This window comes from Pimephales promelas, chromosome 22, assembly GCF_988280905.1.
Source record: "Pimephales promelas chromosome 22, fPimPro1.hap1.1, whole genome shotgun sequence".
Classification (NCBI taxonomy): domain Eukaryota; kingdom Metazoa; phylum Chordata; class Actinopteri; order Cypriniformes; family Leuciscidae; genus Pimephales; species Pimephales promelas.
The window spans coordinates 14,796,631-14,822,304 of record NC_142790.1 but is presented as its reverse complement, the minus strand read 5'-3'; the positions used below and the strand labels follow the sequence as shown (position 1 = coordinate 14,822,304).

Below are 25,674 nucleotides of genomic sequence, written 5' to 3'. Positions count from 1 at the left end.
CCTGCGTGAGGTGGATGAACGTTTTATTCAGTTAGAAATACGTAAACTAAAATGGAAACACATTTTCTGAATAAAATCTTAAATAAAAGTCATGTGACTGAGTAATTTGCATCCATTACCCTGGTTTTGTTGTCTTGAACACATGGTATGGAAATGTTACTTTTTGGCTACAGTGTTTCACATAAATTAAATTGGTTGCTTGGATGTGAATGGAGCAATTGTAGTAGCCTGGTAAACTTTTATGGACTGATAAAAAACATCTAGACTCCAAAAAGCTGCCCAATGGACAGCCAGACAGATTAGAAATTGTGAATTCTGCCAACTCATACTTTTCTTTTATGAGCCAATTTTGTATCAGGCTGTCAACTGAAACTAATTCCATGAAAACATGCCGCAGTGATGCTAACACTAATTGTATGAAATGCCCTGCAACATACTAGTCATGTGTGCTGACACAATCTAAAAATGTTGTTTTGGTGTTTTGATAGAGCCATTTTATCCTAAGTTTCCTATTCCTTCCAGGAAGACCTCTCCCTGTGTGTGCCCATCTTCACAATATTCAGCAATCTTTGAGAATAAGAAAATAAGAGGCAAGAAAGTGATGAAGTCATGATGAAAATAACTGAACCGTCTGCAAGAGCCAGATGAAACAGCTGCCTCAATTGAGATGGACTTAACCTTTTACTCCCAGTGCTTATTTTCCCTCCGCATTTGCTCTTAGATTCGGCACAAGATATCAGCGTGCTTCCTCTGTTCTTAAGCTCTGAACGACTGCACCTGTAGCACCATCTCAAAGGAGTCTTTATTCACCCGTTCTCCATTAAATATTAATCCTGTCTGAGAGCACATGCCCCTTTTACACAAGCCTGGCAGAGAGATACGAACTAATCGCTAATTGAATCGCCCTCATTTAACAAACTTCTTCAAAGGTTCTTCAACACTTACCTAATCCTGCTCTCCTTCGAAATGGGAAAGTACTTTCTAATCGGACAGTAAAAAGACAAATCTTTTTCCCTTCGATCAAAACCCTGCAAGTGTTTAGATTTTAACAAACACATCTAGGGGTAACTAAGTCTTCCCAGAACTTGTAATCCCGGTTTCACAGACAAGGCTTAAGCCTAGTCCCAGACTAAAATGCATGTTTGATTTGTCTTAAAGGAACACTCCGACTTTTTGGGACTTTAGCCTATTCACCTTACCCCCCAGAGTTAGATAAGTCTATACATACCTTTTTCATCTCCGTGCGTGCTATAAGTCTGTTTGACGCACCCACCGCTAGCCTAGCTTAGCACAAAGACTGGATGTGAATGGTTGCAGCTTTCATACTAATCCAAATGAGTGACAAAATAACGCAAACGTTTTCCTATTTACATGTTGTGGTTTGTATAGTCACAGAGTGTGCAAATATCAAGGCCATATGAGACACAGACATCTTTTGACCGTATAAATACTATATTTTCTGAAGGGGAAGCACTGCTACTTGGGCAGAGTGATAACCATCACCTGAGACGCACCGTGACGAGGAGCAGAGAGTTCGCTTCGCTCAGCGTTGGAATAAAGAGTCAGCAATTACTAACGTTAGAAAAGCAAAGTTTATCATGGGTGTTTGCTTTATTGTATGAGCTGTGACAATAAACAGGGGAGACCAGGTAATACAGTACCATGTTTCATTGATTTCCAACCAAAAACGCACCCAGATTTATAAATATCACATGAATAAATAATTATTATTACAGGAATCAATATATTTTAAATGCAATTTATTAGCTGAACCAAATGTATTCAACAGTAAATACATTTGCCTATATAATATACAGTACTGCATTACTATAGGATAGAATAAGGAGAAAGTAATAGCACAAATTGTTTTTGCACAATGAACTCACAGCCTATCGTACCCTTTTGCACGCTCAAGTTCGTTATTTCCATGGTTATTTCAAATTTAGGCTACTAGGCGCGCCGCGCGCAGGGTGCAAGTTCAACGCGGTAAACGCACTCGTTTTTTTTTCCCAAGCGCGTCCGCACCGCATCAAGATAAAAACATATTCATACCCTAATCATATAATAGTGTCACTAACGTTACATTAGCTCTGGCTAATGGCACTGTTACAGTAGGTCATCTAAAAACATAACGGAACACTTACCTCAGCCGCAGGTGATCCACTTGTCCTGTCTGTGCTATCGATGGGATGGCCGTATCCTTCAGCACATTATGGTCCGTGTGGCAAATTCCATTTTTTCACAATAGTCGTCCTCATTGAAATGTACCGAGCAAACATAATGTCCCTTGATAATCGTAGGTGTGTTTGGATAAATATCCAGAGTAAGTTAGCCATTTCTTCATCCAGTCAGCGTTTTTAGTTGGAATTCTGTGAAACATGGTATTACCTCCCCTGTTTACAGTCGCAGCTATTTACAATAGAGCGAAAACCCATGACTCTAAACTACGCTTTTACTATTTATAAATTGCTGACTCTATTACCCAAACACCGAGCGAACTCTCCGCTCCTCACCACGGCGTGTCTCCGGTGATGCGGTTATTACGCCGTCAAAGTAGCAGTGCTTCGCCTTCAGAGAATAGTTCCCAGGTTTTATACGGTTAAAAGATATCTGTGTCTCATTTGACTTTGTTATTTGTACATTATGTGACTATACAAATCACAACATGTAAATAGGAAAACGTTTGCGTTATTTTGCCACTCATTTGGATTAGTATGAAAGCTGCAACCAGTCACATCCAGTCTTTGTGCTAAGCTAGGCTAGCGGTGGGTGCGTCAAACAGACTTATAGCACGCACGGAGATGAAAAAGGTATGTATGGACTTATCTAACTCTGGGGAGTAAGGTGAATAGGCTAAAGTCCCAAAAAGTCGGAGTGTTCCTTTAACTGAAAGCAACTTGCTCTGACAAATTTTAAAATATATCAGCGCCATTGTTTTGTCTCAAGTTTTTTTTTCTAAAGCACATTTAAAAAAGCTACTTAAATGTCCTAATTGAACTTAGGCCTAATCCTGGTTTAATCTAAACCCTGTCTGTGAAACCAGGCTGTAGTGTTTAGAAGAGGCCTTATTGCAATAGTGATCAGCAACTTCATAAGTTGCGCTTCAAGAATTGAATTCCTATTTTAATAGGAAGGCTCTACCTTAGATAAAAACTATACATAAATTGTAGTCCCGCGTATATGCTTTTTTGACCCCATTTTTGATTTAGAAAGCCAGATTTTTAACTCTCTGATCTTGAAGCTGAAAGACATAGTTTCAGTTTGTGATTTATTACTCGAGTCTGGTCTCGGACTCGAGAACGGTCTCGAGCCTGATTTCTGCTCTCTCACACTTGGCCTTGACTCGGACTCGACCCTTCAAAGACTCGGTCTTGACTCGTACTCGACCCTTCAAAGACTCGGTCTTGACTCGGACTCGACCCTTCAAAGACTCGGTCTTGACTCGGACTCGACCCTTCAAAGACTCGGTCTTGACTCAGACTCGACCCTTCAAAAACTCGGTCTTGGCTCGGACTCGACCCTTCAAAGACTCGGTCTTGACTCGGACTCGACCCTTCAAAGACTCGGTCTTGACTCGGACTCGACCCTTCAAAGACTCGGTCTTGGCTCGGACTCGACCCTTCAAAGACTCGGTCTTGACTCGGACTCGACCCTTCAAAGACTCGGTCTTGACTCGGACTCGACCCTTCAAAGACTCGGTCTTGACTCGGACTCGACCCTTCAAAGACTCGGTCTTGACTCGGACTCGACCCTTCAAAGACTCGGTCTTGACTCGGACTCGACCCTTCAAAGACTCGGTCTTGGCTCGGACTCGACCCTTCACAGACTCGGTCTTGGCTCGGACTCGACCCTTCAAAGACTCGGTCTTGGCTCAGACTCGACCCTTCAAAGACTCGGTCTTGACTCGGACTCGACCCTTCAAAGACTCTGTCTTGGCTTGGACTCGACCCTTCAAAGACTCGGTCTTGATTTGGACTCGACCCTTCAAAGACTCTTGCTGCCGTGCTGCCTGGTGTGAGCGGCAGCAAGATGAGCAACGAGTCTGCCATCATCAAATTCGCCTTTCACCACAAACCCTTGGTGACCATAGACCTGCATTATATGACTGACAGACAAGAACGGTTTGACCTAAAAATATCAAAATTGAAACTACTGCAGAAACAAAGACACCTTCATTTTGGATGCCCTTGAGGTAAGCTAAAACATACCAAAAATTAATTTTAAAGTGAACTATCCCTTTAAGACGTTAAGACGACTGCTCTAAACAATTCCCAATCTAGCTTAGTCTGTAACTGTTTATTATTACCTTGGGTGATATTAAATCATGAATATCAAAACTGATATGTCGGGACAAAAGACTCAGACTTGCTTCCTCAAAAACTCGGTCTTTACTCGCACTCGACTGTATTTGAGAACCAACGGATCCGGTATCGACTCGGACTCGAGCCTTCAAAGACTCGGTCTTGACTCAGACTCGACTGTATTTGAAAACCAACAGACTCGGTCTTGACTCAGACTCGACCCTTCAAAGACTCGGTCTTGACTCGAACTTGACTGTATTTGAATACCAACGGACTCGGTTTTCAAATACTTTGGTGCTGCATCTGTTTATACTTTTTATTATTAGAGTCAACCTATAAATAGCTTGTCCTACAAAACTTCTGTCTGTCTAAGTACTATTTTAACCCCGTTCAGAAAGGTCAATGCTCTATTACATTTGAAAATAGTGTAGCCTACTACCCAAGCCCAGTAAACCCAACCCTAAACCAACCGATAGTGTTAACAAAAGAAAATGTGAGATAAAAACACATTTGCTGAGGCAACTATGGCATTTTAGATTTTTTCTAAAAGTCTTTGAGCTCTTTTTCATGACTTGTGTGATTCTCATCACAAGTGCTGTACCACCAGGTACCAGAGCTACACAAGCCAGTTTACTATGTCAGAAAAGCCATTTATATGGAGCTGGTTATGTGATGCAAATGTCAAAAGCTTTAAGTTTAGCTTTTAGCTAATAAGTTACTATGCTAAAATTGTTTGAGGTCATGACATAGTATTTTGGAAGGAATCCCATGAAAGTAAGTCTTTATTAATTGATAATCTGCCCCAGTAATCCCGTTTTTCCATTGAGACTTGTTGAAAATATTACATACTTAAACTGTTTTTCTCTCTCTTGAATTTACTTTAAATATTACATACTTAAATATTCTCTCACTTGACGAAGGCGGTAAAGTGACAGCTCACCACTGCTATTACCTCACGGTGTGGTGAGGAAAAAGGCAACCCACAACTTACATAAGCCTGACCTGCTTACTCGCTTGGCCTGTGTGTGGGTTTTTAAGGCCCTTTTTTATAGTTTGCCACATAAAGAAGGGAATGTTGGATGAATGGATGGTCTTTGTTTTTGCTCTTTTATGATCTGAATGGTCCAGAATGGTGATCTTACATCAGACGTCCATGGTTTGTCTGTATGCTTGCTGTGAGATTGATTATCCCATGAAATAAAATGCAATTCCCTGTTGCGACATGGAATATCAAGAGTTTAAAGGCAAATCCCAAGGGACCGGGGTTATTATCTGTCTATTTGTTCAGTTTAACAGCTCACATAAATATAAACAATACTTCAGTTGCTAGTTATCTTGCATCTTCAAAAACGCATATGGGATAATGTTCAGATGGCCAGCCATATTATCACAAAATAAATGTGAAAATAAATGATTGGGATTCTGTTGCAATGCAGTTGAATAAATAAATGGAATTAAATATTGACTTGAGTTAATATTTTTATGTGAGAGGAGAGACTGTGGGGTCATACGAGAGACTTGAAACTAGCACTGCTATGTTGGAGATTGGTTGCCTATGGTCATTATACAGTTTAGCAAAAAATATTTGACTGCAGAATACTGTCATTGGCCAATCAGAATCAAGCATTCCAGTGAGCCAAATAATAAATACTTAAATGGCAACACGTGATCTAGGATCTTAAGCAATGATTAGTCATAGCTGAATAAACACAGTAGTTTTCAAAATGCATCATGGAAGACCGCTTGTTTTGTGTCTTAGGCCATCAATGTTTACTTAAATTTACGAGTCATTAAATCATGTTTAATTTGGACTTCTCTGTGCATGCTCTTTGAGGTGGACCCCATATACCTCCATTATATGACTGACAGACAAGAACGGTTTGACCTAAAAATATCAAAATTGAAACTACTATGGAAACAAAGACACCTACATCTTGGATGCCCTTGAGGTAAGCTAAAACATATCAAAAATTAATTTCAAAGTGAACTATCCCTTTAAAAAGTTTGAAAACCACTGACTTAACACATTATAATATACAGTCAGCATTTTCTTTAAAAAACCAAACCACAATCTTCTGAGACCTATATGAAACCAGCCATGTGCCCTCCGCTCCGCACCGATTACATCCCCGCGGTAGTAATGCATGAGGAAGCCTATACTATTTCCTCAGATTAGCCTGTAACCCACAGACACCCCATTGCCATGGGAACCACTGAGGCAATAGAGCAGATCACCTGCAAATGGCACCAAGCCTGTAAGAGAGGCCGTGGATATTTCACTAAGGCTCATACTATATCACTGGAGCCCAAGACAGATTTTGACAAAAACTTTGGTGCATAACTCACCCTGCACCGTTTATGAATGATGCCACAAAACATGCGTCTTGCTGAGTTAGAGGTGTGCTACAACTTTTATGTGATTGGACAGGAGTTTGGCAAAGCAAATGATGGATTTGTGGAAATATCCCATAGATGTACAGTACATTGAAGGAGTCATCCATGGTATTTCTATAGGATAGTATATCATACCTGGATGAGCTCTTTTGACTTCAGTAAGCAACCACTCAGAACACCCTAGCAACCGCATAGCAGCCATGACCCATCCATAAAAAAGCATAATGGTAGAAAATGTTGTTTGCAACCAATATTTTTGCTGTGTTTATTTGATAGAAAAAAATACAGTTAAAAATAGTATTGTGAAATATTATTACAACTTAAAATGACTGTTTTCTATTTTAATATATTGTAAAATGTAGGCTACTTTATATTATATATATTTAAACACCTACATAAACACCAGCAAAAAGTTCTTGAAATCATCACGTCTCCTCACACTAAATGAGAAAAAAAAAACTCAGTTTTTCCCATAATTTCTGAGGGTTTATGAACATTCATAATCCCTAAGAGTGTCCCTACTTTCATCTTATAATTACAGATTCATCGGCCATGTGCTTTTCATCCCAGCTGGACATAAGCGAGTGTGTGTGAGAGAAAGAGAGAGAGAGAGAGTGTTGAGTGGTTAATTATGTTTGGTCTTTAGTGAGTCTTTGGGTATTAAACTTGGCTAATCTTAATAAAAATGGATGAAATCCCTGTAACTGCTAACAGTCAGGACCTTTTTTCACGCTTTTATGTCATCTCACTTTGTCTCTGTCTCTCGTTCTTTTTTTCACGTTTATCTACTCTAACCATATGCTAATGACGCCTTATCTTTCTCCGCTTTATAATCAGCTGTTAGCACGAATGTACAAAATTGCACTGCACGGATTGCTAGTAATTCAACAGATACATTTTGGATGTCTGCATTGAGGGCAATTTCACTGGAAAAAGCTTACTGGCTGCTAGGAAGGATGTGATTTTCCATAAGGCCTATTGGGCTGTGGTTACACGATTTTTCGTTTTCATGCGACTGGAATGTGTCTGGGCCGTAAATATGTTTGCAGGCAGTTGAATGAACTAGGTGAAACTTGACATGCATGGATATATTAATACATCTGGCCAGTAATATCACTATGAGACGCTGCAGAGAAGGAATCCAAATTCACTTTAAAGTAACATCTTTAGTGTCATCATGAACTCTGGTCTCTCTTTTGGTGCCAGAGCCTCTGATATGTTCTGATAAGTGAGTTTAGCTAGATGAAGTGGAATAAAGAAAGCCACTTTGGGTTTGTTTATACAGTGACTAAACGTCCTCCTCTGGAAATATAACATATATGACTTGAGTTATGGGCAGACCAAGAAAATGTAGGAATGCATGATATATTGGTCGGTTAGACCAATTCTATTTTTGTAAATATTTGTTCTTATTATTTTAATTTATGATCTAATATATGTATTCATTTCCTATATAAATATTGGAGAATGTTAAATATTTAATTGTTCATGCTCATTTATTTGGACATGTTAAAAATAGCATGGAATTTATTGTATATAATATTGATATATGCAAGTTTTAATATAATTAATACAGTTTTAATGTTTAAGAATATTGAATAAAGTATATATCATTTAATACCAGAAAAATCATACTACTTGGTATTTTGTATAATATTTATTTTATAAATAGTATGTATTGTATATTGGCTATGCAATATTATCAAATTTTAGATTTTAGATTTTTAAGATTTTAATATCGGGGCTTAAATTTGGTAAAGTTTTAAAGTTTGTTGTGTGTTAAGTCTGTCTCTTAAGGCCCACTGAAATTCCTTGGACGCAAGTTGTTGTATGATGCGTTGACATAATTTCTATTGAAACAGGAAGCTAAGGCGAGACATATTGAATGGCTCCTCCCCCTTTTCAAATAGCCAATAGCTTTTAGTTTACCTCACAGACTGCAATCGTATACTTGACAGCACCATGGAAGCGAATCCGAGTGCTGATGATATGTTGGATTCATTAGTAGAAGTTTGAATAAATTCTAGCCATTTCATTGTTAAACTTACAGTTTAAAAATGAAAAAAAAATGTGAGCATTTGAGAAACCGAATACACATCTCCAACCCATATTGCTCTATGATGTGTCAACGGTCGCTTATAGGCCAGGTGATATTTATAGCATAGGGCGGGATGCTTTAGATTCTAGAGAGCATTTGATTGGACAGAAGGTGTGATGAGAATCTGAAGTCTGCAGTGATGTCATAATCCGTGATCCATTAGCGGAAGTTGTACGTTTTGAATGCTGATCTCCTAAATGAGAATTTTGTCATTGTTTTCGAACAGGCTCATAACCTTAAAGGCGTAGTTCACTTTAAAAAAAAAAAACGTTTGCTGAGAATTTACTCACTCCCATGTCATTCAAGATGTCCATGTCTTTCTTTCTTCAGTCGAAAAGAAATTATGGTTTTTGATGAAAAATTTCCAGGATTTTTCTCCATATAATGCAATTTACTGGGAACCAAACGGTTCAAGGTCCAAATAACAGTTTCAGTGCAAACTGCAAACTGTTCAAAGGGCTTTAAACGATTCCAGACGATGAATAAGGGTCTTATCAAGTGAAACGATCGTTCATTTAAAAAAACAAAAACAAAGTTTAAGTTTTATAATCTCAAATGTTCGCCTTGCTCTGTTCTGTGTGACTCTCCTGTTCGAACTCGTTCGTCAAAATGAACAAATCTTTTTACGAGTCAATTTGTTCATTTCATTGGTTGAATGAACCAAATGACTCGAAAAAAGATTCGTTCATTTTGATGAACGAGTTCGAACAGGAGAGTCCCAAGCGCAGATCACTGAACAGAGCAAGGTGACTTTGAAATTAAGTGTATATGTCGGCCAGTAAGAGCGGTGCATATAAAGAATAATATAGAAGTGTAATCCTGACAATAACAGGAGAGTAAAAACAAGTATAAAACTATATTGTTGCAATAACCAGTCACAAACCAGCATTATAATCATAGCTCACTTTTGTGGTCTTAACACTAAAACCATTCCCTTTTCCATCTGTTGTTCTTCAGATTTTCAGGTAGTTTTATAATGTGTTGTGATTTGACTCCGATGGGGGGATGATGGGAAAAAGATTCAGTATAAGGCAGAACATCTTTCCCACACCTCTCCCTTGTCCACCCCATTCTTTTACACATGCTGCACTTGTCTTTTTGCACGTTGAGAGCTTTCCTGGCAGCTGCCGCATGCGTTGAGTGGAAATGCATCTTCACCTCTCCTCCTTTCTGTCTGTTATTCTCCATCAGTAGTTGAAAATGGATGGAAGCAAATGCTTTATAGATTCACAATGGTGCAGATCAGCGGGAGCACAACAGATGCTTTAAAAGAGAAAAGGTGCTTGCAGTGTTTGTTTTGTTATGCAGTAAACACATGAATACAAAAACCTTTCACACATGAATTTATTATTCATTCACATCGCTTCTGGAAATGTCACTTTTGACTTTCGCTCAATTGGAGATTTGGGTGAGTCCACGGGTCTTCCGACATCTACAAGTCATGCAATAATTCTGGATGTGCTTTGAATTGAAGGAAGAGGGAAAGCCTTAGGAAAATGCAAACAATAGAAGTAGCGACGGGACGCATAAGACCTCCACCCCGAACACTGCCTGTTCTTCCGATGTTTTTCCTGCACTCCACCAGCAGTTCCCTTTCCACAAATGAAAGTTTACCGCCCGTCTTCCTCTTCCGAACTTAGCATTCAACAGTGGCCAAACAACAAACCGCCACGATAACATGTTTTCCAATAACAACCAATGTGACCTTGTCGCACAAACCACTCCTGTAGTGCGATAATGAAATCTCTGGTTTTAAAATGATTGATTGAAACAGGGTTGTTTTTTTTAGATGTTTGTGAAATTTGATTTGATTGTTTGAGTTTTGACTATACAGACTTAAGACTCAAACCGTTCTTCTTAGCTGGACTGATGTGGTTCTTCATTAAGTGACATCAGGCATATGGCATTCATTACACACACCCAATGGCTCAGATAATTTTGGGAGCACGCACCCCATGAACACAGACACACACATACAAAAACAAGCCCTGCAAGTCATTTTCCCCGCCCAAATCATTCAGATATTTGTTTAGGATCAGTATATATTTTTAAAGAAATTAATTTTTTTTATTCAGCAAGAATGCATTAAAGGGTTTGTTCACCCAAAAATGAAAATTCTGTCAGTATTTACTCACCCTCATGTTGTTCCAAACCTCTATGTGTTTATTTGTTCTGGAAGATATTTGGAAGAATGTTTTAATCAAACAGATCTCAATCCCCATTGACTACCATGTATTTTTCCCCACTATGGTAGTCAATGGGGAATGAGATCTGTTTGATTAAAACATTCTTCTAAATATCTTCCTTTGTGTTCAGCAGAACAAATAAACACATAGAGGGTTGGAACAACATGAGGGTGAGTAAATACTGAAAGAATTTTCATTTTTGGGTAAACTAACCCTTTAAATTGAAAAGGCATTTATAATGTTAAGAAAGACTATTAAAAAAACATATTAAGATGATTTCTGAAAGATCATGTGACACTGAAGACTGGAGTAATGGCTGCTGAAAATTCAGCTTAAATTCAGCTTTAAAGGGGTGGTTTACTGCTTTTTTTTCTTTGCATGATTGTGTTTATGAGGTGCAATATAACATGTATTCGTGTTTTATTCGTGCAATTTATGCGTTATTTTACTATTATACTTTCTCCTCTGTCATTTGAACGACTGGTTGACTTCGAACTAACTGGCCACTATATACACAAACAGTGTTGGCACTTGGCATTGGTTTACTTTCTTGATCAAATCGAAAAATAACGTCAAAAAGTATATATACATGAAAAATACATTTACAACATTAGTACATATACAAAATTCAGGTCCAAAATGTTTGTACGCGTTTGTCGTAGACACAAAATAGCATAACTAGTAGCCTAGTGGCTATAAAGCCAGCGCTGGAATTTGACAAAACTAAAACATTACGTCTGGAATTATACATGCAAATACATTAAAAATGGTTAAGTCTTAGCCTACTTACAGGTTGTGGCCCAACAACAGCTGCCTCTTGTTTTAAAGTTGGAACTGCTTCATGTTTTAGTAACAGTTTCTTGTTGAATCCGGTGTTGAATTCGTGGAGATTCTGGAAGCTGTTTTTCTTAAAATGCGCAGCACAGAGAGCTATGTCATTTTCAGGAACATAATCAAACATAAATTACCCATTGTTGACGAACTACAATGTCCGTGGGAAGCCCAAACACAGAAGACCTGACAGCTTGATGAACACAACACACTCGACGAGGCCATGCCCTTTTTTGCATTTTCCGTGGAAGGGTTGATGTAAATGTGTGGGTTAGTGACGTCTATAACCTGTTGTAGTCTCAATCGAGTCGTTTTTGTAGGCATTAAACATCCTGATTTTTAAAAGACGATATCTCTGCTTACATTGAACTTTCAGCGCTGCAACTTTGCAGATACTATTCATGCACCAACAGCAACATTACACACTATTTAAAATGAAAAAAGTGAAATCGCATCAACCACCCCTTTAATTAGCTAATAATCTTCCTATTTACTGTAGTGGTGCCCTTATATATATATATATATATATATATATATATATATATATATATATATATATGTGTGTGTGTGTGTAAAATAGTTCTTTTGAGTTTGACTAATTCAGACAAATGGTAGATCAGTTAACAAAACTGTCCTTTCATTCACGAATCAGACGGATCTGGTTGTCAAATTCAACGGGAGAGCAATATCATTGATGAAAGTTTCATTTTCGGTCTGTTTGTGTGAATATATTGCTAATTTTATGTACCATTTTCAATTATTAATGATACATGTATGGTGTTTTGTGTCATTTTTTTAAAGCTTGAATGGCAAGCGACCATTCAAAGCATCTGTGTTTGTGTTAACGGAAGTATGAATTGATCTCTATTCTGAGAAGGTGCTGTTTGATGTCATAAACAGTGATGCTTTGTAATGTAGTAGGCCTAAATGTGTGTTTTATGACTCCTAATCTTGTGATGATGTTAACATTTGCGTTAATCAGATTTGCATCACATGGGCATTAAGGGATGATGTGTGTCTGCTCCAGTATTCTCTGCCTGTGACTTTTGAGATACTTAATCTGGATAGTGAGAAACTGGATCAGGGTTAAAAAGGACTGGAATCTGGATTGGGGACAGTGATCTTGAGCCTGTAGTGCTTGATCATTCTCTAACTCTAATTTGACTTAATTCGTCAAGCTTTGACTGGCCTCGAATGTTTTTGTGTCACACGGACAGTGTCTTTTAGCCCTGTGCTCTTGTATGAGTGTGTAGCTGGTCCTGCTGCATTACAGCACTGACATGCCTCAGTGCTGATGACATCGTCCAACTGGGAGGCAGCCTAGCAGGGGTGATGTCATAGACAGCGAATCAGATCATTTGCTGCAGCCTTTATCCATTAGAGAAATTAGTGTTTTGCCCTCTTCCCATCTTTCTAACCTCACTGCTTACCTCCCATTTTGTATCTTTCCCTTCCTTTTTCTGTAATGTGTTATTTTGTTTGCTAAACCAGTTTTCCCCAGCCTGATCTGCCTCTGGCTGTGGGACATAAATCTATCTGCCATTATAAGTTCATTTTTTGGAATACACACATCAAAGTTTGTAAACTACTCATCAATTGTGTTATTCGACCGTTTATGATATAGTTCATATGATATTGAGAGTCAGGCATTTTGATGTGACATGTAAAGAAATCGCTTTGCCAGATGCATGTGCTTATTGTAAACCGTATAAACACTAGAGGGCGCCAGAGTTGTAACAAGATAATTGACAATGTAGAAGTGCAGTGGCCTCAAAAAACGTTTTTAAATGCTTAAAGGGACAGTTCGCCCAAAAATGAAAGTCATAATTTACTCACCCAAGAAGTTCAAAACCTGCATGAGTTTATTACTTTTGTTGAACATAAATTATGACAAAATTTTCATTTTTGGGTGAACTAGAATCAGTGTCATTGCTTTAAATATCAGTTTTCAAGAAATGCTTGTCAGGTGTATATTGAGTATGTGAACTGTGACATCCATGCATTTTTTTTTTTTTTAAATAACTTGTACAGTCTATACAGGAATGCGTTTCAGTGGTCTCATAAAGCCATGCTCACTTTCTCTCTGATTTCTTTTTCCTCAGTCATTAGTCACGACTGTTAAAAGCCGGTATGTTCTCTCTTGGAGTGTTTTTAGGGGTTTCTGACCACTGTCTTGGATGAAATCAGTGTGTTGGGGTCTCTAGTGGGACTGTGTGGGAAACAGTTTCTGTAATCTGCAAAAGTTTGAAAGACTTTGTGTAGTACACGTTGAGGAAATGAGAGGGAGACTTTGAGATGTTTTCATTTGGCCAGATGTTAATGACATGCTAAAAACTTGATTTCTGAGATGAGTAATGATGTGGGATTTGTGGGTTTATGTGTGTTTCTACACTATATAAACTTTTAAAGCACATGAGTCTGCCCCTGTTATTTTACCCCTCCATTTTGTGTTGCGATAGCTCTCAGATTCTGCAGACTCCTTCTCTTATACTTTGTTCTTTCTGTTTATCCAGGAAAGAGCACATACTTTAAAGGTCACTTTAGAGCCAGGGGTGTGATGAAGGTGTGACAGCGGGTGTAGTGCTATGGGCCAAATTGGTCATCACTTACTCACCCCATGACTTATGACCTGTATGACTTTCTATCCTCACAAAGCAAATGTTTTGAAGAATGTTCACTGCTATTTTTTTATGTATTTTAATTGTAAAAGTGTGTTATTTTTTTCCCATCTGAAGAATATGCATTAATAATAATAACTAATTGTTAGATGATATTCTATTTATGCATCCAGTCAACCAACAAATAACACTGAACAATTAAATTATAATCATCATCATTTTAAAATCCCAAATTCCAGCTTCTGAGGCCCCCAGCATTTACCTAAACATTGAGATGTGGCCATGCGGGACAGCACCAGTTTAATGAAGAGTGTGAGACGGTGAGGTGCAGTCATGTCTGAATAAGAGCACTGACATTTAAAGGTGCTTATCTAGCTTTATAGCAGCGAAAGGATTCCAATCACATTTTAATAAAGCCGTTTCAGCACTGTTTTATTAAAACATAAATTGTAATTTGGCAAAGCTCATGAACAAAATGAAAAAAAAAAAGCTAGACTGTGATAAGACTGATGTGTGTTTCTGTGTTCACTCGACTGTATTCCGCACATTATTGTCTATATCTCTGGTCAGACAGACTGCTGTATCCCTGCCAGGACTGACTCCTGTGAAATCTCAACTGATAGACAGACAGAAAATGACTTTGGCGGCTTTCTACAGTATAGCCATGATGTAGCACTTCCTACTTTATCTTTTTTCTCTCTGTATCTCTCTAACACACACACGCACGCACGCACACACACCTTGGGATGTCTCTTCTCCAACTGTGCGAGGAATGATACATGGATTCATTCTGCCAAATATAATCAAGATGTAATTCTCACAGCTAGTGTGTGTGTGTGTGTGTGTCCCTCATCTCTTCTCCTCATGGTGCCGCAAGCCCCTCTGTTGGCAGGGCGACCGTTGACACAGAGACAAACACACAGCCCGGAGCTCCTTTATTTTCACTTTATTAAGGGAAAGGGTCAGTCATGGCCAACTGCGCAGTAACTCACACACTCAAACTGTCATGTAATGGACATATGGAAACAAAACCCTAAAACTGTACAATGCAAATAAACCCTGTATCATAATTTAGAACAAGAACTATTCAGAATACACTGTCACTTCTCATAGTCAAGAAACTTAATTAGTGCACATTACTTTGAGTCAATAGAGTTCACTCATATCATATGGCCACTTCCCATACAACACTAAAGTATGCCATATAGACAGATTACTGCAATTTCGATAGATAGATAGATAGATAGATAGATAGGTAGGTAGGTAGGTAGGTAGGTAGGTAGATAGATAGATAGATAGATAGATAGATAGATAGATAGATAGATAGATAGATAGATAGATAGGTAGGTAGGTAGGTAGGTAGGTAGGTAGGTAGGTAGGTAGGTAGGTAGGTAGGTAGGTAGATAGATAGATAGATAGATAGAATAGATAGATAGATAGATAGATAGATAGATAGATAGATAGATAGATAGATAGATAGATAGATAGATAGATAGATAGATAGATAGATAGATAGATAGATAGATAGGGTCTTTGGGATTGACCCAACTTTGGGTCAAATATGGACAAACCCAAACGTTGGGTTAAAAATGTCATTTAAAAAATGTAACCCAATGGCTGGGTTTTTCTATATTTGACCCAAAGTTAGTTGGTTGGATGGATGGATGGATGGATGGATGGATGGATGGATGGAAGAATGGATGGATGGATGGATAGATGTATGGATACACTCTAAAAAATGCTGGGTTGTTTTAACCCAACTTTGGGTCAAATATGGACTAACCCAGCCGTTGGGTTAAATTTTTACATTACATTTTTAACCCAACATTTCGGGTTTGTCCATATTTGACCCAAAATTGGGTTAAAACAACCCAGCATTTTTTAGAGTGTAGATAGATAGATAGATAGATAGATAGATAGATAGATAGATACACTCTAAAAAATGCTGGGTTGTTTTAACCCAACTTTGGGTCAAATATGGACTAACCCAGCCGTTGGGTTAAATTTTTACATTACATTTTTAACCCAACATTTCGGGTTTGTCCATATTTGACCCAAAATTGGGTTAAAACAACCCAGCATTTTTTAGAGTGTAGATAGATAGATAGATAGATAGATAGATAGATAGATAGATAGATAGATAGATAGATAGATAGATAGATAGATAGATAGATAGATAGATAGATAGATAGATGTTTTAACCCAACTTTGGGTCAAATATGGACAAACCCAAATATTGGGTTAAAAATGTCATTTAAAAAATGTAACCCAATAGCTGGGTTTGTCTATATTTGACCCAAAGTTGGGTCAAACAACCCAGCTTTTTTAGAGTATGGATGGATGGATGGATAGATAGATAGATAGATAGATAGATAGATAGATAGATAGATAGATAGATAGATAGATAGATAGATAGATAGATAGATAGATAGATAGATAGATAGATGTTTTAACCCAACTTTGGGTCAAATATGGACAAACCCAAACGTTGGGTTAAAAATGTCATTTAAAAAATGTAACCCAATGGCTGGGTTTGTCTATATTTGATCCAAAGTTGGGTCAACACAACCCAGCTTTTTTTTACTGTGTAGATGGATGGATGGATGGATGGATGGCAACATAACTTACCAACCCAGTGCAGTCTCACCCCAAAAAGTCATTTAACTGACGTTTTGGGACGTCTTTTGACCATACGTCAATATTCGCCTTTTTAGGGCCCCCTTAAACGTCGGTAGATGAGGTTATGGGATCCTAACTCTACCCCAGACCTAAACCTAACCCTAAACCTAACCCGTCACCTAACTGACGTAAAAGGTAAAGCATCAGTTGTACGACGGCCCGGGATCGCCATCTACCGACGTTTAAGGGGGTCCTAAAAAGGCGAATATTGACGTATGGTCAAAAGACGTCCCAAAACGTCAGTTATATGACTTTTTGGGATGAGAATGTGTTGACCAACCGCAAACTTTTGAGTGGTAGATTTAGATGTTCTTGGTTCATTTTTATCTCTTTTCTACTCTTCTGCTTGCGGATCAAAAGAGCACTTCCACCGTAAACAGACACTGGAGGCTGAAAGCTGAACTCTTCCTGTGAGAGAGGCAAACATTTCACCAGGCTGTGTTCTAGCACCATTACAGCATCACAGACTTCTTTATTTACAGTAGAAGACTCTTATTAAATAAATCAGGACACTCGCCTGCTGCACACTTGCAGGAACACACTTTCTTGACTCCACACCTGTTTTACAGACGCCTATAAATGTGTGTGTATGTGAAGAGGTCTGCAGATCGTAAACTTTCAGCACTAAAAACATCTGCTCTCTTTTACTGCAGACTTTGTTCTAGTCAACTGGTTATAATGCCAACATACAGTAAAGCAAGCAAATAATCCGAAAATGCTGGATGTAGGCTAATAGTTATTCAAAACATCACGAAAAAGGACAAAAATGTACATGAAAGAGTAATTAATTAACTTATTAATTTATCAGCAGATCATTTTGAAATAGCTATATTTAAGGAAATAGAAAAACAATAGCCAATGTATCAGCTCTACTTGTATGCCTGTAAATGTGTATTCACTGTAAAAATGAATATGCTTTATATAATCAATAGAATTGTGGGAACAGATTACAAGCAATATTATTAATTCAAATTAACAAATTATAATTGAGTAATAATTAATCAAATTATTCCTTAAAATTTAACCATTTAAAATGAGTAAAGTTTACACCAAAAAGTGTAACAAAAATATCTCAATAACAGACAGACATCAAAGATTAATTAAGAACTCTTTATTTTATATTGCCAACATTGAAGACAACTGATGTTAACAAGCAGAATCACCGAAGGAGACAAACGTAATGTTAAAAAACCTAAAACAAACACTGATCACCATAATGGTGACTTCAGTTTATGTTTTTTTTGGTTGTTGTTGTTTTACTCATTTTAAATGGTTAACTTTTAAGGAATTAATTTTATTAATTATTACTTTATATATATATATATATATATATATATATATATATATATATATATAAAATTGAGAATGTTCTGTTGATTTCCCAAGGAATTTGTCCGTGTCTCCTGCCTTGGGCTTGCTAATGGCTGAGGGAACGAGATCATCTGTGAGAACTTGCTGGAACAGAGCGAGTCAGATTTAATCTGGATTACAAATTGATGAAGGGGATAAAAACAGATTCCGCCTCAAGGCTCAGTGAATTCTTTGTATTGTCTTAAGGGGTTATCTGTCTCATTACCTGAACACGCTGCCATTGTGATCAGTGGAGAAGAGTCACACACACCCATATCACATTATATTATTTTTGCATGCTTTCATTATCCGATTAAAGTCAATTATTCAAGTAAAGGAAGATGCTGAAAATGAGCAGTACTTCTTGCCACCCTACACCTGACACTCATCCTAAAATATGACAGTGATTGACAGTTGGAATCCATCACCCAGAAAGCCTCAGGGTTTTGGAGGATATTAATTAGAGGCGTATAGAAAGTAAATAATCTGAGAGAAAGAGTGTGTAGACTGTAGGGTGTGTGTCTATGTGCATGCGTGTGTGTGTGTGATTAGCACCACCGATTTGAATTGCAAAAATAATGATTGTTTCCTCATCACCTCTCCTGTGTTCCATTGGTCAGTCAACATGATAGCCCCGCCCCAAACTAATGCAATTGGTTGTTGCAGTGTTTCTAAGTTGTGTTGGTTTGTATACTCAAACAAATGTTTTGAGGATGGTCAGTGTTTACACTTAAAAAAACTACAATTTTACAAGTAAACATTAGCTTAGTTGTAGTATTACACTGTAAAAAAAAATATTTAAAGATTTGTTATCACAACATTTGTTATCACAATCAACTTAAATCATCTATTTAGTTCAGATAACTTATTATTTTGAGTTTCTGATGATTAAATCAATCTCCTTCATTGTATTAACTCACTTTTTCCAGTTCAATCAACTTAAAATTTTAAGGCAACCAGGTTACTTAATTTTTTAAGTTAAACCAACAATTTTTTTAAAGTGTATGTGAATTTCGCTTTGTGTGTGTGTGTGTGATGTAAAATTGTGTGTAAGATTCATTTATCGTATTAAATGACACTATCATCCCTTAGTCAGTAACTGTCTGCAGTAATGCAATATCCCCAGCCACACAAAAGAGCACTGTCCAACCAGAAAGAGAGAGAGTGGATGGAGAGAGATGTAGCCTACATTGTTTTTAGAGAGAGGGGATGAAAGTTTATGAGTGGGAGCACAGATACACATTCCTCCATAAATCCATTACTGAGCACAACCCTACACCACTGACCCCGAACGTACCAGGATACACACACATCTCCCAACTAAAGACGCATGCCCTGTTCGGGTTACAGCTGAATGTCAGGCCACTGTGTCTTGTGACCAGGAATTGGAAGTTAATGGAGGTGAAGAAGACTGGATGAGAAATAAAGAGTGTTTTTACTGGGGAAAGAGAGAGGGATGTGGTTAAACTTCCTCAGCATTGTTCAATGTGAGTTTTTTTATCGGAAGAGAAGGACTGTGTGTGAGAATTGTGCTGATAGGCTTGTGGTTTGGGGAAAGTAAGCAGTGGGAATATGTGTGATTAGGAAGAGCTTAATCAACATATTGCAGAAGGTCACTTGTGCTTTGGCATGAGTGGTGCTAATGTTGATTATGGCTGGCTCCACGGATTTATTATGGCTGGTTTGATCAGTTGGTGGGTATTTGGGCATAATAGCTGGACATTTTTTATAGATTTAATGGGTTGACTTTGGCTTTTGAAATGGAAGTATAACTAGAAGAGTTTGGTTAATGTCCAAATGTATTGTAGCATCTCAAGCTGAATATGTTGTATTTTCTTAGTAATTGCTCTGACTTATAGTAGCAAGAGGCCAAAATTCCTGTCAAACTGTCAAACATTTTAAATGTTAAGTCACTTTAAACCTAGTAACATGTTAAAGCATGCTATCAACACTTTACTAGCTACACACTAACAATGCCTAGCAAGATTCTAAAATATGCTAGCAAGTTTGCTAATGCTAACATGTAAAAACAGAAAACAAAACTCAATTTTCAAACAAAACTTTGGCCTTAAAACAAAACTCAATTTTATCATCTAGTTTATTTTAATATTTTGCGAGATATATATACAGCAGTATTTTTTAAAAAAAGACATAAGGTTTAACAGTTTAATCAAATTTTACGTTTAGCTTTTAGGATTAATATGTTATGGTTATGTAAGCTATGTGCTCCAAAACAATGACTAAATTCGCATACAGTCTCTCACTTCCTCCAATATGGATCAATGATTTTGATGACATCACGCATCTCACCAGATTTTCTGTCCAATCAAATTCTCTCTAGAATCTACAGTCTACCTCCCTCAAATAGACGCTGAAGCTAAGGCTAATATTGGTCATTTGTTCACACATTTACCATTTGGTAAATGACACAGTGCACTATATACACTATACACTTCAACTTGTCAAAGTTCACCTTTGAAAGACTAACATGGTTGACACATAACCAAGAAACAGCTCCAAGTCTTAATTACACATTATGTCAACTAAAATCTAAATATATGTTGACAGAGAATAAAGATCAAATGCCTACATAAAATCCTGCATAAATGCTGTTCCACTCATATCTTTTTATTTATTTTTTTTTTTATAAAAGTACAACCTATTGAAAACTGTACTTCTATTGCTCGTAGGTCTGTCAAATAAAACATAGGGTGACATAAGGAATAGTCAGCTAACAAAAAACAACAATAAAAGATATGTACAAGAGCGTACAAGAGTTTATTTCCTTTCCATTTGTTATTCATTAGCTTTCATATCTGTCTGTCTGAGCTGACTGAACGATTATGAATTACTCACTGTATGTGTTCAGACAGAGACACAAATATTGTTATGTCTTTTTGATAAAATGACAGGCTTGAATAGGATTATAGAAGATATATGAAACGTTTTTTTTAAAAAAAAAAAAACCTTCATTGAATAATCTACTTGCTGTGGAGCAGCCGTCCCCATTCAGCTGTTGGAGGATTACAGTTCCCAATCACTTTACATTAGACACACTGTGTCAGAAAAGAAATGCAAACACTCAAAACAGTAGTGTTTGACTTTTATAGCCAGCAACACCACGAATAAGAGCACAACTGTTGCACTTTTAAACCAATAAGGCCACACATCAAGTTATCTTTAGAAAAGCAAATTATAAAAATATTATAATATTTTACATATTTCAATATTTTATATTTAAATTTTATAATATATATAATTATAATATAATATTCTAATTATATATTATATTATGTATATTATATATTATATTATATTTATATTATATTTTAATATTTTATTTTATATAGTTTATCTATAGATAAACTGTTACATATAATAAAATTATCATAGCATGAAAAGTAGATGGTTTTCAACCCTGTTGCCAATTTTTTTTTTTAAACATTTAAAACCATTTTTTCCTCTATGATTTATAAGAAATATTTTATAAATTAAAGTCTTTCTATAACTAGTAAAGAGCATTTGATGCCAAATTATTTTGTATTGATTAATAACAAACTTTGGCTCAAAATGTGACCCTGTTACTTGCAATAACCCTGTGAATTAAAAATATTTTATTTAATTGTATTTTTTTCTGGACTTTTTTTCTGTCTATTTATAAAAAATACCATATTCAGCTGATCACATTTTGGTAACGCACAAATTGCAAACCTGGAACACAATAAATAAAATGGCTAGGACGTCATAGAACATTTAGTTTAACTTCTTGACACCATTTTCTAAAGGGTTAAGCACTTCCTTTCACTGACATGTTGTTGAAAAACAACAAAATCTTGTCTTATTTTCTTACTTTATTGAAAAGTGGCAGTATATAGAAAATATAGACAGGAAGGTTAACATAGAAAGTAAATTATACTAAAACTGCAATTGAGAGAAGGAGAGAGGAAGTAACGATCTAGCACCTGTTGGCAAGGGCCCCTCGCTAAGCTTTATATGGGAACGTTAACGTCACCATCACCTTTTTAGGTCTGGGAATGAGGACACACACACACACACACTCCCACACACTCAGCAATGCAGCGGGCTGTTTTCAATTGACAAGTTTCTAGAGTTGATCACGAGTGCTGAGAGTAATCCCAACTCCATTAAAGTAAACTGCTAAAGCGTCTTTCACTGATGTGAAAGGCTGTGGAATCTGGCCAACAGCTGTTCTCTACAGACAGACTGTCAAATTCAGTGTCTATAGGGTCATTGTATTGGAGAGTATGGCAGCACTTGGAGAAGAGAATAGGAAAGACTTGCGTGGAGAAGGTAAGGGCTGCGTGACACTAATGTAGACGTGATAAAGCAAGGTTGCAATAACAGGGTTGAATGTTTGCTGTATGAAACAGCATTTCTTGTTGACTTACTTTGAGATTGTGTGTGTGTGTGTGTGTGTGTGTGTGTGTGTGTGTGTGTGTATAGCTTAACAGTTATAAATAGACTTGATAGATTGCTGTCCTGTGACACTAGGGGTACGGCGGAGGAGGATGGGCTTCAGGACTTATCAGCCTTACACTCTTGCATTTAATATTCATTAATATTATTGATTTGACTGCATTGACACTACTGGATGAGAACAAAATGCTGCTTTAAGCAGAATTGAATTGCTTCATTGATCATTATTTTCCCGATTATCAATGTGAAGCTGCTGAAACAATCTCTATTGTATGTAGCGCTATATAAACAAAGCTGAGTTGATTTGACAATTATATACACTCACCTAAAGGATTATTAGGAACACCTGTTCAATTTCTCATTAATGCATATCAACCAATCCCATGGCAATGGCTTCAATGCATTTAGTGGTGTGGTCCTGGTCAAGACACTCTCCTGAACTCCAAACTGAATGTCTGGAGTTTGGGTAAGAAAGGTGATTTATGCAATTTTGAGCGTAGCATGGTTGTTGTTGGCGAGTATTTCACAATCTGCTCAGTTACTGGGGTTTTCATTCACAACCATTTCTAGGGTTTACAAAGAATGGTGTGAAAAGGGAAAAACATCCAGTATGTGGCAGTCCTGTGGGCGAAAATGCCTTGTTGATGCTAGAGGTCAGAGGAGAATGGGCCGACTGATTCAAGCTGATAGAAGAGCAACTTTCACTGAAATAACCACAACACGCAAAACCTTTAGGCAGATGGGCTACAACAGTCAACCCCACCACTCATCTCCACTACAAATAGTAAAAAGAGGCTAAATTTCCAAGAGCTCACCAAAATTGAGACAGTTGAAGACTAGAAAAATGTTGCCTGGTCTGATGAGTCTCGATTTCTGTTGAGACATTCAGATGGTCGAGTCAGAATTTGGCATAAACCAAATGGAAACATGGATCCATCATGCCTTGTTACCACTGTGCAGGCTGCTGGTGGTGGTGTAATGGTGTGGGGGATGTTTTCTTGACACACTTTAGGCCTCTTAGTGCCAATTGGGCATCGTTTAAATGCCAAGGCCTACCTGAGCATTGTTTCTGACCAGGTCCATCCCTTTATGGCCACCATGTCCCCATCCTCTGATGGCTACTTCCAGCAGGATAATGCACCATGTCACAAAGCTCGAATCATTTCAAATTGGTTTCTTGAACATAACAATGATTTCACTGTACTAAAATGGCCACCACAGTCACCAGATCTCAACCCAATAGAGCATCTTTGGGATGTGGTGGAACGGGAGCTTCGTGCCCTGGATGTGCATCCCACAAATCTCCATCAACTGCAAGATGCTATCCTATCAATATGGGCCAACATTTCTAAAGAATGCTTTCAGCACCTTATTGAATCAATGCCATGTAGAATTAAGGCAGTTCTGAAGGTCAAACACAGTTTAGTATGGTGTTCCTAATAATCCTTTAGGTGAGTGTTTGATGGGCTTTTTTAGACAATGTTTGAAGGTGAATGAAGGTGACTTGACTTGACAACAGGTGTACTTCAGAGAGTGAATGTTAGCCTACTGTTTCTCACCTGTAGAGAAAACAATCAATCTCTTGGGGCTATATCTCAAAATCAGTTTAAGTACTCATTATTAAGAAAAAATTGGCCATGTTAGGTACAAACATCTGTGTGCCAGTTTCACAAAACAAGGCAATACATCAGAGAGACAGGTCGTTCCCAACAGTAGCTTTGCTGACACAGCCTTTTCTCCTCTGCACTTCTGCAATTCTTTTAGCGGCCATTACTCTATAAAACGCTAAACATGACTGAATGTGTTTGTGTTACTTTAGCATTCAGTTGTATTCACCTCTAAGAAAGTGTTCTATTAACAGTTACATTTAACTGTTTCAAATGATATTTGAATATGTGCGTGACTTGTGGGTGTGTGTCACATTTGATATGAGTAAACAATCAATGCTAGCATTCTGTGCTAGCTTTGTTAGAACATGTTTGCTTCTTTCAGTTTTTGGAAACTTTGGCTTGGGGATGATCAACCTGACAAGCTTTTTTTTAATAAACCAAACTGTTCTGTTCTGACAACACTCCTGTTCTGAGAATCATCTGTTTGTCATATGTAAAAGTTTAAATACATGTGCATTTTTATGTAACACCCATATGTAAAAATGAGGTCCACAAAAAAACAAAAAACTTTCTCATATATTTCACTAACCGTATCATTTCATCTCTTTTTTCCCCCAGAGCCTCTGAAAGGCAATCTAAAGGTGACCTCCAGTGAAGACGCAGAGCACCTGACCCGTAAGCAGCAGGTTGTCTCCACTAACAGCCCTGGTTTCCGCTGCGAACCCAAGTCCGCCCGGGCAGGGGCTCCACGCAGACACACTGTGGGCGGAGCGCGCAGCTCACGGGAGATCCTGGCCATGCAGCCCTCAGATATGGACAAAAAACGAGAGGCCTTTTTGGAACATCTGAAGCAGAAGTACCCACACCACGCCTCCGCCATCATGGGCCATCAAGAAAGACTACGAGAACAGGTGAAGACCACCGTCGATACAGTTTGTTGTGACACTGTCGGCTTCAGAAGCCCAGACTTTGGTCACTAATGTATCGGATTTAGAGATTAAATAAGTGGATGTGTGGAAAATGGTCATAACGAAAAGATCATAAACAATGTTGAATGACAGATGAATGACAGCCCAGGGCTAAATCTCATTTTCTAACATTTGTTTGTCATAATAGCCACTTAAGCAATACTCTTTACAGAAAATTGAAGGCTAATAAAACACCAACCTA

General features: G+C 37.6%; 1 protein-coding gene across 6 annotated transcripts in view; it reads left to right on the top strand.

Annotated features, from left to right (window-relative positions):
- The window catches only part of LOC120475877 (sickle tail protein), a 145,769-nt gene that overhangs the window by 59,740 nt on the left and 60,355 nt on the right, over positions 1–25,674 (top strand). For 5 of the 6 annotated variants that reach the window (XM_089125898.1, XM_089125897.1, XM_039666672.2 and 2 more), the window contains exon 2: positions 25,123–25,415. In XM_089125898.1, coding sequence (XP_088982024.1) covers positions 25,123–25,415 — 293 coding nt within the window. Of the gene's footprint in view, positions 1–22,572; positions 22,769–25,122; positions 25,416–25,674 lie in introns of those variants that run through there. The other variant, XM_089125899.1, reaches the window with a different exon arrangement.